The sequence below is a fragment of the Glycine soja genome, chromosome 7 (genome assembly GCF_004193775.1).
Source record: "Glycine soja cultivar W05 chromosome 7, ASM419377v2, whole genome shotgun sequence".
NCBI lineage: Eukaryota > Viridiplantae > Streptophyta > Magnoliopsida > Fabales > Fabaceae > Glycine > Glycine soja.
The window spans coordinates 1,991,807-2,007,876 of record NC_041008.1 but is presented as its reverse complement, the minus strand read 5'-3'; the positions used below and the strand labels follow the sequence as shown (position 1 = coordinate 2,007,876).

Sequence of the window (16,070 nt, the reverse complement as noted above, 5' to 3'; positions counted from 1 at the left end):
TGAGAATGAAATCTCCTTCCACTCTTGTCCATCCATTTAACCTAATCACTTGACCAATTATGTAACTAACTACCCTTAACCACCTAACAATGAAATTTCTTAACCATGTATGAATAAACCAAATGTGCAATTAGAATAAAAAAGCAAATGTGCATCAATTTTAATGATATGAAAAGTTTATGAAATTATTTTCGGAAAGAACGCAATTGAATAATAATACAATTCAGACCAAATCATCACCTGCACCGGATCAATTTAAATTATGTTGACGTCAAATCAGATCATTAACACTGCAAGTCCAATGATCTATAGGAAATTAATTTGAATAAAGTTGAGGGTGACTTAACTACTCCTCCAGCTAACTAATGAATCTAATAAATAATATAGGCATGAAGTTTTTTTCCCTGTTACTGATGTAAATATTTACTTTCTAAAATGCCTAATTTCTATTGCAAAATGTAGCTAGTTTTCTCTCAATCATATATGTTTTACAATACAATTTAGATCAAATCACTTTAGTAAGAATTTTTCTTTTATATATAAAAAAGGAAAATTTCTTCTCTCAATCAAATTTTTATTTATTTACAAGATTCAAATTTAACATCTTAATTAAACGATATGAATTTAGTTTCAGTACTCAAACTAATGGCATGCATGTTAATATAAATCATATATGTGGAACTTAAGTTGAAATAAAATGAAAATAAAATAAAATAAGATAAAACATATATTACAGTCTCTGTTCTACTATTTGGATATTCATACTATATAGTATAAATAAGAAAAGTTATTATTTACATTTTAAAATAGAAAAATAAGACCCTAAAAATAATAGAAAGAAATAAAAGAAATGAACACAAAATAGAGTAAATAGTATATATACGGATAAAATAATTTTTTTTACATTATTACTCAATCATAAACCTCATATTATATTATAAATTTATTGATTTTTATAATGATTATTTTATAAATCATACCAGATGACTTGTAATTAATTATTATGTAACTAACTACTCTTAACTATTGCATTACCATAATTGTTTCGACAGCCATATAGTTTGGTTCAAAGAAAAATTTAAATAGCACAAACATTTAAATAGAAGGTAAACTATGGGTAAAATTCACCTGAAATAAAAGTTTTATATTTTTTATTTGACCCTTGCCACTTTGTGATTTATCTTTTTGTAGAGTATGCCTTTGATCTCACAAATTTCTAATGTTTGGTTTTAGTCCTTCTAAAAATTTGTCCATTTTTTTGTCTTTCTAATATTGAAACGCACCACTTTTTATCTTTAATGTGGCTTAGATAGTACTTTATAAAGAGACGAAAAGTGGTTTAAATAATACTTGAGGGGATAAAAATGATACATTATATAATTAGAAGGACGAAAAATAAACCAATTTTTTTTAATAGACTAAAAGTAAACTTCAGAAGTTTTATAGAGAACAAAAACATGTCTTACCATATTATTATTTAATCTCTTTTACATTGAAAAGCTAACACTCTAATCTCACAAATTCAAACTCAGATTTACATTTCATTTCTTTTATTAAAAGTGATTGATTAATAAATTTCAAACAAGTTGCAAATTTATATCCGCTAATAAAAGAAAAACATTGAAATTCTTCATAAACAAAGTTCCTCCATGAGGGCACCATTTGTCTCGATGCCCTTTGTTTGGGAATACAATGATTAAAATAACATTGAGATATCTATAGATGAGCCACAAGAAAATTACATGAATCAACTTGACACCACGTCTAATCTAAAGCCATAATACATACGGTTTGTAAGTCATTTTCACTTATATGTTGATCAATATTGTGGATTAGAAAAAATAACAGAAGGCACATTGAATGGTACATATAATGATTGATATCTGACGTTAAGGGCCGCTTTTTCAAATCCCATATTGCATTTGTCACACTCTACTTCCACGTACAAGTAAATAACTACCTCCTCTTTTTCTTTGTACCTAACTGTCATCAATTTCCTAAACCCGTGTATTTTCCCACACAAAACACGTCCTCATAAGTAAACAGCTACCTCTTTTTTCTTTTCTTTGTACCTAACTGCCATCAGTTTCAACCATTCATGTATTTTTCCACTCGTGTTTATCTTTTCCCTTAAGAGAGGAGGAAAACATATTGATTGACCCATTATGGGCCACTAACAAATCCCATATTGTATTGTCACACTCCACTTCCACATACAAGTTAGTTCTTCTTTTCCTTTGTGCCTAACTCATCAGTTTCCACCTACTCATCAGTTCTTCTGCAATTGAGAATGTAAAGATACGTGGATTTGTTGTCATGATCATCATATTCTCCACAGGAAACATCTCTGAGACTCATCTCAACCCCACTGTCACCATTTCCTTTGCTGCATTAAAGCACTTCCCTGAAAAGAATGTAATTCAAAATTAAGTGTTAATTTATTAATTAATTTCCCTTCATTTTTTTGGACAAATTAAATAACAGTATAGTAACATACATGTGTAGGTGGTCTTTCTGGTAATGTCTTTCAATAAAAATCCAGATAATTTTGATTAAGTAACTGCACCTAATTAATTAAGTTTTGTAGTATTTGTTATTTTCTTGCATTGATTACTATATATTAAAGGTTTTTCTGAATTATTAATTTGTAGGTGCCTGTGTATATTGGTGCACAAGTTTTGGCATCAGTGAGTGCTGCATTTGCTCTGAAGGCGCTTTTTCATCCGTACATGAGCGGTGGAGTGACGGTCCCTTCAATGGGATATGGGCAAGCTTTCGCTATAGAGTTCATTGTCAGCTTTATGCTTATGTTCGTTGTCACTGTAGTGGCCACCCGCACAAGAGTTGTGAGTATTTTATTCTACTAACCACTACTTTCTTCATCTGATAATTAAGTAACTAAGCCGAATCAGTTGAAGTATGCGAAAACGATGTTCTGAGACCGACAAAGCTTACTTAATTACGTCAAACAAGTGTTAATTTGAAGGAGATAAGTGATACTGTAAACTCTGAAGAACGTTTTGGTCTATTTCTAGGTTTTTATATGCTTTTGTGTCATATCAGATGATAAGTTTTGTTCGATTAATACATGATTTCCATTTTAAAAGTACACAAGTCAACGACAATATATAGGAGGCCCTCATGCCCTGTCACCTAGATCCAAGAAGCTGATATATTCGTGCATGCACCAAAAATAGACCATAAAGAAAACGGAGCATTCATTTAAAGAAAACAAGTTATAAATAAAATTATTTTTAAAAATTTGTTTGTTTTTTTATAATTTTTTTCCTATATTGTATATCTTTATTCAATTATTATCTTTCTAAAGTAATGAAATAGATTGAGAGATAAGGAAAATATAATTTTAGAATGATAATGTAATTAATTAACTTTTTTTTAGGCATGCACGTAGGGAGTAAGTTTCCGTAGTTGAGCCTGAAATTGGTTCTCATTGCTGATGAAATATGCAAGAGTCTACCTACCCAGACAAGAGGAGGGCGGTACGTACCACTTGAATAAAAAAAATCCAAAAATGGTTCTCACTGCAACCTATTTTCTTTATATTTTCAGCATCAAAGTAAGGCGGATTCCAGGTGATTTCCAGAACTCAAATCCCATAATTCATGACATAAATTGAATGCTCTATCTTCTGGTCTATTGCTAGAGAACCCTTCTTCATTAATGGAAAATAAAACTCCTCATATTTTTGTTCGTTAATTTGCGATATTAAACATGAACATACAGTTTGGTGTGTTTATGAGCTAAACAACAGAAGGGATTTGGAACCTTGCCGGTTAATTGCAACCCATAAAAATTAAACATAGTTTGTTTGAAACAAAAGGGAAATGAAAGCTGCTGATGCTAGAAACTAGCAAAGCACAACCCATGTCACTTCCATACACTTTTTTCAAATGAAGAAAACTATTCCAGAGTAGCACCAGTCACCAACTTGCAACTTTTCTTTCTCTCTCTTTTGCATTATGTTATCTTCATCCAATAATACTCATGCTACTACACTATCTTCATCTAATAATGTTCACGCTACTACACTACACTGCAATCAGTCATCAGTATAAACTAATCACATGATGCATATAAACCAACCAAATCCCACTTCATAGGATACCTTAATTTCTTATATTTTAACATCTTAATTTCAAATTAAAAAAATAAACTAATCACATGAGTTCATTGTCAGCTTTATTCTTATGTTCGTTGTCACTGCAGTGACCAACGGCACAAGAACTGAGTATTTTACTCTACTAACCACTACTTTCTTCATCTGATAATTAAGTAACTAAGCGGAATCAGTTGAAGTATGTAAAAACCATGTTCTGAGATCGACAAAGCTTAATTAATTACGTCAAACAAGTGTTAATTTGAAGGAGATAAGTGATACTGTAAACTCTGAAGAACGTTTTGGTCTATTTCTAGGTTTTTATATGCTTTTGTGTCATATCAGATGATAAGTTTTGTTCGATTAATAATACATGATTTCAATTTTAAAAGGACACAAGTAAACGACAATACATAGGAGGAGGCCCTCATGCCCTGCCACCTAGATCCACGAAGCTCATGATATTCGTGCATGAACCAAGAATAGACCATAAAGAAAACGGAGCATTCATTTAAAGAAAAAAGTTATAAATAAAATTATTTTTAAAAATTTGTTTGTTTTTTTATAATTTTTTTTAATTTCTAGAATATTAATTTTTTTTCCTATATTGTATATCTTTATTCAATTATTATCTTTCTAAAGTAATGAAATAGATTAAGAGATAAGGAAAATATAATTTTAGAATGATAGTGTAATTAATTAACTTTTTTTTAAAAACGTGAGTTAATCAAAAAGATTTTAAAAAACATATTGTTATGATGAATAATTGAACAATATATAGCAATAACACAGGTGCATTAATATATGTAACAAATTAGTAAGTATATATATGCTATATTATAGTATATAGATTATTGATAACAGATAAATCGTATCGTTATTCAAATATGCTAATTGCTCGCGGGCCAGGTTATCCATAAAAGAAATTATAAACATATCACAACAAGCATCACTAGGAACATAATATATGAAGTCGTTAAATAATATAGTATTACGCAAACGTTAAGCAGTTGTTCCGATAATTTGGATTATTATTGGAATAATCCAATCTTTTTTTTATTTATTTATAAAAAAATGGTCCCCTAATTAATTATTATCATGTACTACTGATTAAAGGGCAGCAACTGGGAGTTCAATGAACCCTGCTAGAACACTGGGTCCAGCAATTGCTGCACACAACTACAAGATCTCTATGTGGGGCAGGTGCCTACACTGTGCTCAAGCTGCCTGATCACATCAGGAAGAGTGATCGCAACACTGCAAGAGTGATAGCAAGACTTTACCCAGAATGAGTGATTTTTGCACATGCACTTATCAAGCATGCATCTTCTGTGGCTGTTGTTGTTGTTTTAATAAAAAAAAACACTGCTAACGCATTCTAGAGAAAAAAAAAAAAAGGCTGACAGAATTTGCTTTTAGAAAAAGTATGCAACATAGAATTTTTTTTTATTTTTTAATGCTTTTGCAGTGGTAGCCTTTAGTCCTTGACATAATAGTTTGATTGGAAATCATTAACAAATCCAGATAGAAATTCTTGCATATAACTTATTGTTGTTTATTTGTATCCTATGATGAATAAATTCAGCACAGATCCAAACCACAGTTGATTATCACCGTAGAATTGGGCATAATTCAAATCAAATATGCTATGACTTGTCCAAAAGCCAGTCTCATCAACTCATTTGAAATAACATTATTGAAGCTACTTTGTCTTTACTTTTGGCCTAACTTTCTCCACTCCGCATTAGATCTTAGACATGCTATAGTATGTAACAATATGATTACAAATGAGTCATAGGCACGTGTTTACTTATATCTCTTCTGTCATATTCAGATTTACACTTCCTTGAAGTACATGGTGGTGTGATTTGTATTGTCGTGAAAATAAGTAGTTATGTTTGAGTTATCACTAGATGTTCTCATGTTATATGATAGGTTGCAAATGGATAAATTCTTAAATTCTTATTAGTTTTATTATATTGATTCATACTGAAAATATAAGCAAGAAGATCTTCTAAATGGATTTATAGGTAAATTAGACTTAGTAAACACAATAGTACAGAAACAGATAATTTTAAGAGAAAGCTAGTACTTAATTATCCCATTATACTTTAATTTAATTATATACCTCCAACAGTAAACACTCATATGAAAATCGATTTTGAAAACTTGAAAATTGATTTTCATGTCCTACAATTGTTTATACAGTTCTTTTTGTGAAAAATTGATTATACATTTTTTATAATCGATCTTTACATTTTGAAAATAAATTATTTTAATTGAATAAACCATTTTTATTTATTTATTCATTCCTCTTAAACTAAACACATTTCTCTTAAACCATTTTTATTATCCTTTTCTTGTCATTATACTTTTTTGTCAAGCATTTGATTCCAAACCAACGTGAGCACAAACAAAAGAGTTAACAATCTCAAAAGTTATTATGTTATTAGTTATCCATCAAATGTAAAGGAATTCTTTGTTAGCTAGGTATCACAACATGTGTTTCGGCAATGCAAGCCAATCATGTGGCCTCATTTGTTTGTGTACAACACTTTGTGTTAGCTGTTGTGACAATCAACAATAAAATGAGGTTAGATCCAACCCTCTAGAAAGGAAAAGGTTATAAGAATTTCGAGGAACACCTCACATTTCTCATACCATTTCAGGATTACATCACTGTAAACTTTTCTTGGTACTTAAAAGAAAGTAGAAATTAATCATTCAATGATTTATGTCAATGCTTTATGTGAAGATGTGATACAAGTAACATGACAAAATATATAATAGTCTAGTTTTATCATTATAATAACTTATCTAACATCATGTGTCATGTCAAATTCAATGTCACCTAATTCTAATTAGCTATCTACTTAACAATACATTTGTGATCATAAATAGCAGTTTCGCTTAAAAGAAATTGAGGCATTTAATTTATTTCCTGAGAGAGGAGTAAGTATGTGTTTGGACAAGAGATGCCAAAATTGATTTTGGTTAACTAAACATGTGAAATTTTCCATAAAATCATTTTAATTAATTAGTCTTTCAACATAATTTTGCAAGAATAGAAATGCTACAAGTATATTAGTTTTTGCTTGTCACCTTTACATGTCATATTTTTATTATTTATTATTAATATTCAATATTAAAGGTTCAGTGTTATGATGCAGTTTAATAATACTGTTTAATATGTGCGATAAAGTGTAAGACAGGTGCCAACCAAGTAGTATCTTAAAAAAAATCTAGAGTATAAACATTGCGGGAAAGAACCTTACGCAAAAAGACATAATATACAGCGCTGACAAAGATATCACCATGCAGCAACATAAGATAAAGTTTGGCACCAAAGACCTTTGTCTAAGTACAACATGATCGATACTATAAATATAATTTTTTTTTCATGTTTGTTTTTATCAAATCAAACATAAATAATGTTAGAGTTTACAATAGCATATGTATCACCCTTAAATAATTGAGTTAAACTCTTTAATATTTTTTATGTTTTTTTTTTAAATCAGTCATCTTTCATAATTGATCTTTGAGATTTTAAGCAAAACTTTTCGCAAGTAAATATAAATATCTCATTTAAAAGAGATAAAAAAGCAATGTTAACTTTTATAAAAGAGGAAAAAATTATAAATATAAAAATTTATTTGAAGAAATATAATCTTCTCTTCTTTTCTCTACAACCTATTCTCTTTTTCTTAGAGTATATCTCATTCTTCATCACTGGGATTAACGTGAAAAAACCAAAAGTACACAATAATTGTCAATTAATAATATCAAATCCTTAGGGATCACGTTTTATTTTAAAATACAAATGTAATACAAATGTAATACCGTTTTATATTTTAATTTTATAACGAACTAGCAATCATAGTACAAGGATTTTGCTTTTGGTATTAAAATAAAAATTTTAATATATTTTTTAATCCTTTGAGGTATCTTTTTCAAGTTTTCAGATAAAAATTTATATTTTTTATTCACTCAATTTTACAAAATGTTTGATTAGTCCTTCTATTAAAAAAAACTCCACAAATTATGTATCTAAACTATAAAAAAACTCAATTTGAAAAGACTAAAAAAGTATTTTATTATAAATTTAAGGAACTAAAAAAATATAAATTTTTATTTGAAGGACATATACCTTTTAATTTAATGAACTAAAAATATAATAAAGTTTAAAATAAATATTTGGATATGAAAGTAAGGTGGAATATATTTTTTCTATTAAGTTATTATTACTTGGGGTGCAATATACCTTTTAATTTAATGAACTAAAAATATAATAAAGTTTAAAATAAATATTTGGATATGAAAGTAAGGTGGAATATACTTTTTCTATTAATTTATTATTACTTGGGGTGCAATCAGTCAATCAAAGGTGCTATACATATCAAATCCCCACTGGTGCAACGGGCACTGAGGCCTATTTTCTTTATATTTTCAGCATCAAAGTAAGGCGGATTCCAGGGTGATTTTCAGAACTCAAATCGCATAATTCATGACATAAATTGAATGCTCTATCTTCTGGTCTATTGCTAGAGAACCCTTCTTCATTAATGGAAAATAAATCTCCGCATATTTTTGTTCGTTAATTTGCGATATTAAACATGAACATACAGTTTGGTGTGTTTATGAGCTAAACAACAGAAGGGATTTGGAACCTTGCCGGTTAATTGCAACCCATAAAAATTAAACATAGTTTGTTTGAAACAAAAGGGAAATGAAAGCTGCTGATGCTAGAAACTACCAAGCACAACCCATGCTATTTCCATACACTTTCTCCAAATCAAGAAAGCTATTACAGAGTAGTATCGGTCACCAACTTGCAACCTTTCTTTCTCAGTCTTTTGCATTATGTTATCTTCATCCAATAATGCTCACACTACTACACTATACTGCAACCAGCATCATCAGTGTAAACTAATCATATAATGCATATAAACCAAGCAAACCCCACTTTATAAAATACCTTAATTTCCTATATTTTAACATCTTAATTTCAAATTAAAAAAATAAACTAATCACATGAGTTCATTGTCAGCTTTATTCTTATGTTCGTTGTCACTGCAGTGACCAACGGCACAAGAACTGTGAGTATTTTACTCTACTAGCCACTACTTTCTTCATCTGATAATTAAGTAACTAAGCGGAATCAGTTGAAGTATGTGAAAACGATGTTCTGAGATCGACAAAGCTTAATTAATTACGTCAAACAAGTGTTAATTTGAAGGAGATAAGTGATACTGTAAACTCTGAAGAACGTTTTGGTCTATTTCTAGGTTTTTATATGCTTTTGTGTCATATCAGATGATAAGTTTTGTTCGATTAATAATACATGATTTCAATTTTAAAAGGACACAAGTAAACGACAATACATAGGAGGAGGCCCTCATGCCCTGCCACCTAGATCCACGAAGCTCATGATATTCGTGCATGAACCAAGAATAGACCATAAAGAAAACGGAGCATTCATTTAAAGAAAACAAGTTATAAATAAAATTATTTTTAAAAATTTGTTTGTTTTTTTATAATTTTTTTTAATTTCTAGAATATTAATTTTTTTTCCTATATTGTATATCTTTATTCAATTATTATCTTTCTAAAGTAATGAAATAGATTAAGAGATAAGGAAAATATAATTTTAGAATGATAGTGTAATTAATTAACTTTTTTTTAAAAGCGTGAGTTAATCAAAAAGATTTTAAAAAACATATTGTTATGATGAATAATTGAACAATATATAGCAATAACACAGGTGCATTAATATATGTAACAAATTAGTAAGTATATATAGGCTATATTATAGTATATAGATTATTGATAACAGATAAATCGTATCGTTATTCAAATATGCTAATTGCTCGCGGGCGAGGTTATCCATAAAAGAAATTATAAACATATTACAACAAGCATCACTAGGAACATAATATATGAAGTCGTTAAATAATACAGTATTACGCAAACGTTTAGCAGTTGTTCCAATAATTTGCTTTTGGTATTAAAATACAAATTTTAATATATTTTTTAATCCTTTGAGGTCTCTTTTCCAAGTTTTCAGATTAAAATTTATATTTTTTATTCAATCAATTTTACAAAATATTGGATTAGTCCTTCTATTAAAAAAAAAACTCCACAAATTATGTATCTAAACTATAAAAAAACTCAATTTGAAAAGACTTAAAAAGTATTTTATTATAAATTTAAGGAACTAAAAAAATATAAATTTTTATTTGAAGGACATATACCTTTTAATTTAATGAACTAAAAATATAATAAAGTTTAAAATAAATATTTGGATATGAAAGTAAGGTGGAATATATTTTTTCTATTAATTTATTATTACTTGGGGTGCAATCAGTCAATCAAAGGTGCTATACATATCAAATTCCCACTGGTGCAACGGGCACTGAGGCCTATTTTCTTTATATTTTCAGCATCAAAGTAAGGCGGATTCCAGGGTGATTTCCAGAACTCAAATCGCATAATTCATGACATAAATTGAATGCTCTATCTTCTGGTCTATTGCTAGAGAACCCTTCTTCATTAATGGAAAATAAATCTCCACATAATTTTGTTCGTTAATTTGCGATATTAAACATGAACATACAGTTTGGTGTGTTTATGAGCTAAACAACAGAAGGGATTTGGAACCTTGCCGGTTAATTGCAACCCATAAAAATTAAACATAGTTTGTTTGAAACAAAAGGGAAATGAAAGCTGCTGATGCTAGAAACTAGCAAAGCACAGCTCATGCCACTTTCATACACTTTCTCCAAATCAAGAAAGCTATTACACTAGATCCACCAAGCTCATGATAAACGTGAACCACGAAGGAGGCCCTCATGCCCTGCCACCCACCAAGCTCATGATAAACGTGCATGAAACACGAAGGAGGCCCTCATGCCCTGTTTTTATAATTTTTTTCAACATCTATATATAGGCTTTCCGTTAAACCTGTACAGCGTCGACACAGCTGCTCATTTTTCTCTCGCTCGCACACACCCAAATCAACTAGTGCTTGCCTTTCTCATTTCTCACTTTTACTGCGCCGATCGTTTCACTCTCAAACTGTAAGTTCAACTTCTCATGTGCTAAGAGACGCATTGTTCGAGGGTTTATCTGTTTGCTAGCCAAATGTGGTTGTTCTTGTGTCTGATTTAGGGGTTTGGTGACTATTGTTTGTGATACTTCGAGAAATTTTGTTAATAACTCAGTGAACGGCGGATTAACTAAGAAAATTGGCAATCAAAACTCTGAAGCTGCTGATGATAACTTTGCGTCCCTTTGACTGTTTGCTATTATTGCTGTGGATTAACTTTCTCTCTTTTTTTCTCTTTTTCTCTCTTTACCTGTTTAGTCTAATATAGTTTTTCTTGTCTTATCTATCAACCCTTTACTTGATTTCAGGTTACTTACCATTTAGAGATCAACAAAGAAATGGACATTAGTCTCGGAAGAAAGGTATATTCAAAATTACACTAAGCTAAGTTTTTTATCCAGCAAAATGATATGCGTGAATTAATGTTGTTGAGTTGACTTTAAATTAAACCAGGTTGGAGCAGAGTTTCTGGGCACGTTCCTTCTCATGTCTGCGGCAATAGGCGCTGCAATTGAAAAAGAGAAGTCGCAAGGATCAGTGGTGGGATGTGCAGTAATTAGTGGAGTTACTGTGATGATAATCATATGCTCCATAGGCCACATCTCCGGAGCTCATCTCAACCCCGCTGTCACCATCTCCTTTGCTGTAATAGAGCACATGCCGTGGAAGAATGTAATTCAAAATGAAGCCTTGATTAATTAATTTTCCTTCATTTTTTTGGACAAATTAAATAACAGTGACATACATATGTAGGTGGTCTTTCTGGTAATGTCTTTCAATAAAAATCCAGATAATGTTGATTAAGTAACTGCACCTAATTGATTAAGCTTTGTAGTATTTGTTATTTTCTGATTACTATATATTAAAGGTTTTTCTGAATTACTAATTTGTAGGTGCCTGTGTATATTGGTGCACAAGTTTTGGCATCAGTGAGTGCTGCATTTGCTCTGAAGTTAATTTTTCATCCATTCATGAGCGGTGGAGTGACGGTCCCTTCGGTGGGATATGGGCAAGCTTTCGCTGCAGAGTTCATGGTCAGCTTTACTCTTATGTTCGTTGTCACTGCAGTGGCCGACGGCACAAGAGTTGTGAGTATTTTACTCTACTAACCACTACTTTCTTCATCTGATAATTAAGTAACTAAGCGGAATCAGTTGAAGTATGTGAAAAGGATGTTCTGAGATCGACAAAGCTTAATTAATTACGTCAAACAAGTGTTAATTTGAAGGAGATAAGTGATACTGTAAACTCTGAAAAACGTTTTGGTCTATTTCTAGGTTTTTATATGCTTTTGTGTCATATCAGATCATAATTAAGTTTTGTTCGATTAATACATGATTTCAATTTTAAAAGGACACAAGTCAACGACAATACATAGGAGGCCCTCATGCCCTGCCACCTAGATCCACGAAGCTCATGATATTCGTGCATGCACCAAAAATAGACCATAAAGAAAACAAGTTATAAATAAAATTATTTTTAAAAGATTTTAGGCATGCACGTAGGGAGTAAGTTTCCGTAGTTGAGCCAGAAATTGGTTCTCATTGCTGATGAAATATGCAAGAGTCTACCTACCCAGACAAGAGGAGGGCGGTACGTATCCAAGACGAGGGTTATTAATGGAAAATAAATCTCCGCATATTTTTGTTCGTTAATTTGCGATATTAAACATGAACATACAGTTTGGTGTGTTTATGAGCTAAACAACAAAAGGGATTTGGAACTTTGCCGTTAATTGCAACCCATAAAAATTAAACATAGTTTGTTTGAAACATAACATATTGTTATGATGAATAATTGAACAATATATAGCAATAATACAGGTGCATTAATATATGTAACAAATTAGTAAGTATATATATGTTATATTATAGTATATAGATTATTGATAACAGCTAAATCGTATCATTATAATGCTGTTGATTTAATTTGACGTGTTATATTATGGTGCAGGTGCGAGAGTTCCCGGGAATCATTATGGTGCAGGTGCGATTGTTCGCCGGGAATCGTGGTGGGAGCCACTGTCATGATCAACATACTCATGGCGGGGTATATATATGTCCCATCTTAATTATTATTCAAATATGCTAATTGCTCGGGGGCAAGGTTATCCATAAAAGAAAATATAAAACATATTACAACAAGCATCACTAGGAACATAAGATATGACGTCGTTAAATGATATAGTATTACGCAAACGTTTAGCAGTTGTTTCGATAATTTGAATTATTCTTGGCATAATCCAATCTTTTTTATTTATTTATAAAAAAATGGTCCCCTAATTAATTATTATCATGTACTACTAATTAAAGGGCAGCAACTGGGAGTTCAATGAACCCGGCTAGAACACTGGGTCCAGCAATTGCTGCACACAACTACAAGGGCATATGGATCTATCTCACAGCTCCAATACTTGGATCTCTATGTGGGGCAGGTGCCTACACTGTGCTCAAGCTGCCTGATCGCAACACTACTATGCAGGAAGAGTGATAGCAACAAAGGCACCTTCTGCTCATAATGGGAGCTTCAGAAGGTGATGATATGATTAACCATATCCCCGGCAATTCTTCATCACATGCTGCACGTACCTATATATTAGATTACATATCGATCTGTTTAATGTAAAGTATGAGTTATTTTTGCACATGCACGTACCATGCATGCATCTTCTGTGGCTGTTGTTGTTTTTACTAAATATTATGAGTAGAAAGAAAACGAGCAGCATGGGATCTTTACCTCCATTTTGTCATCTTGTTGTTGTGGACTTTTCCTATTCCATTCATCTTCACTTCACTCAAAATTAAATAATAAGGTTTCTTAATTTAATAATTTATCTTTTCTTCCCATAAGCAAAATTTTATTAGAAGAGAGTATTGCGATTAACGGGTATTTTAATCCTAGTACGTTAGTCTATATCAAGCTAGATTAGAGAGATAAATAAAGACAAGTCATAATATCAGTTCACTAATAAAAAAAACCATGTTCACGATCTAATATTTATTCAGTTCAAAACACTATGGAAGTTAATTTTTATAATACACAATATTGTTACACCACACCCTGCTTAATTTTGACCAACGAAAGCTCACGACAAAGAAAAGTAGGCACAGGCCGCGTAAATGAAATGATGAATTCAAAATGCAAAATTATACTTCAAGAATTTTTTTTTCCTTCCTAAAGATAAAATAATATTATGAAAATGATAGGTTCTTGCTATTTACATCCTCATTTTTTAAGTACATCCCTTATTTCCTTTTTTACCTCAATTAATTATTATGTCTTCTTCTTAAAGAAGTATACCCCTATGATTCATAGTTCCATAGTTTTAGAGATATACTTCAAGATATGTATATTTTTTTAATAAAATATCACCTAAGAATTAAGATGGTTGACAAGAAACTAAAAAAGATTATAAACGTATTTATGTCCATGTTTATTAGTTTTATTTTCATCCTATCATTAATGTTCTTTAAATCTTATCTAAAATGTTATTTTATCTTATCTTTATTATTCTTTAAATCTTAATTTAAACTATTTTCACCATATATTTTTTATATTATATTATTTTTTAATCTTTATTATACAATATTTATGTTTTACTTCATGTGAAAATGCGTTTCAAGGTACGTTCATCATTAACTTCACGTGACACTGAATCATTGACATAGACTATGATTATAAAATGAAGGAACACACTTAAAGAAAGAAAATCATCGTCAACAGTCTTGCTTTGTAATAAAGATGTATACTATATGAAGTTAGTGGTGAACGTATGTTGGAATTTAGTGTCACATAAAGGAAAAACATAAAATATTCTAAAATAATGATAAAAATATTATATTATATAATGAATATACGGTGACAATAGTTTATGATTAAGGTTTAAAGAACATTAATGATGAGATGAAAATAAGACTAATAACATGAATATAAGATAATTTTTTATTATATTTTTTTAATTTCTTATCATCATCTTAATTCTTAAATGATATTTTATTAAAAAAAAAATATACCAATTCTAGAAGTATATCTTTGGAACTATGAATCATAGTTTCGAAGATACATTTCCAGAATATGAATGTGTAATTCCATAAATACATTTCTGAAGCAAAAGGGACATATGCTTTTAAGAAAAAGAGTATAAAGGGTAATTGAGAGGCATAGGGGGGTACAGGGGTGTACTTAGGAATACGTAAGTGTAATAGCCAGAGCCTACATGAAATAGTTGGAGATGGAGAAAGTAACAGTCCAAGTTGCATCACATGTTGCTAGCGACCCTGGAAAAGTACCAACCAGTAAAAAGGTAGTTGTTTTGGTCACCCAACATTTTTGTTGGAACATCCAGTAACACGGGTGAAAGGAGTTGTGATCCGTATGATTCATATGGATTGACGATCTGTATAAGTTATACGGATTAGTGACCTGTATGAATTTTTTTAAAACTCATACAATTGTTGACCCGTATGAATCATATGAATTGTCAATCCATATGACTCATAGGATACAAACATACAGGGACAAAGAATAGTCAAGAAAGCAAATTAAAATCTCTTTTTTTCATCTTCTCCGGAATCAAAGTACACAGAAGAAAACTTCACTGTGGACAAAGATACGCACTATTATTTATTGTTTGTGAAAATCAATAGATAAATAGTGCATATCTTTGTCCATAGTTATAAAATTACAATACTCATATTTATATAATTATATATTATATATTATAAAAATACAATACTCAGTTATTGTTTTCATGATTTTATGGCCAAAATTATATCTTATTATTTTTAGTATACATTATTATTTTAATGCAGTCATACTTTGTTAGTTTCAAATTATTTAAAGTTGTTC

The 16,070-nt window shown here is 30.3% G+C and overlaps 3 protein-coding genes across 3 annotated transcripts in view; all 3 read left to right on the top strand.

The window, feature by feature from the left end:
• Positions 1–5,452, top strand: part of LOC114418073 (aquaporin NIP6-1-like) — a 37,355-nt gene extending 31,903 nt beyond the window's left edge. The window contains exon 7 of the mRNA XM_028383221.1: positions 5,321–5,452. Coding sequence (XP_028239022.1) covers positions 5,321–5,409 — 89 coding nt within the window. The 3' untranslated portion in view covers positions 5,410–5,452. The remainder of the gene's footprint in view (positions 1–5,320) is intronic.
• LOC114418074 (aquaporin NIP6-1-like) lies at positions 2,302–3,058 on the top strand. The gene is made up of 2 exons (XM_028383223.1): positions 2,302–2,415; positions 2,652–3,058. Exons 1-2 carry the CDS (start codon positions 2,317–2,319, stop codon positions 2,865–2,867), a joined length of 315 nt encoding a protein of 104 aa, XP_028239024.1. The 5' UTR covers positions 2,302–2,316; the 3' UTR covers positions 2,868–3,058.
• Positions 5,453–10,947: 5,495 nt separating the features above from the next.
• LOC114419247 (aquaporin NIP6-1-like) lies at positions 10,948–13,217 on the top strand (the record flags this gene model as incomplete). The annotated part of the gene is made up of 5 exons (XM_028384884.1): positions 10,948–11,193; positions 11,531–11,584; positions 11,676–11,894; positions 12,116–12,310; positions 13,176–13,217. Coding segments are annotated over exons 2-5 (480 nt in total), but the record flags the coding sequence as incomplete, so codon positions are not given.
• Positions 13,218–16,070: the final 2,853 nt, after the last annotated feature.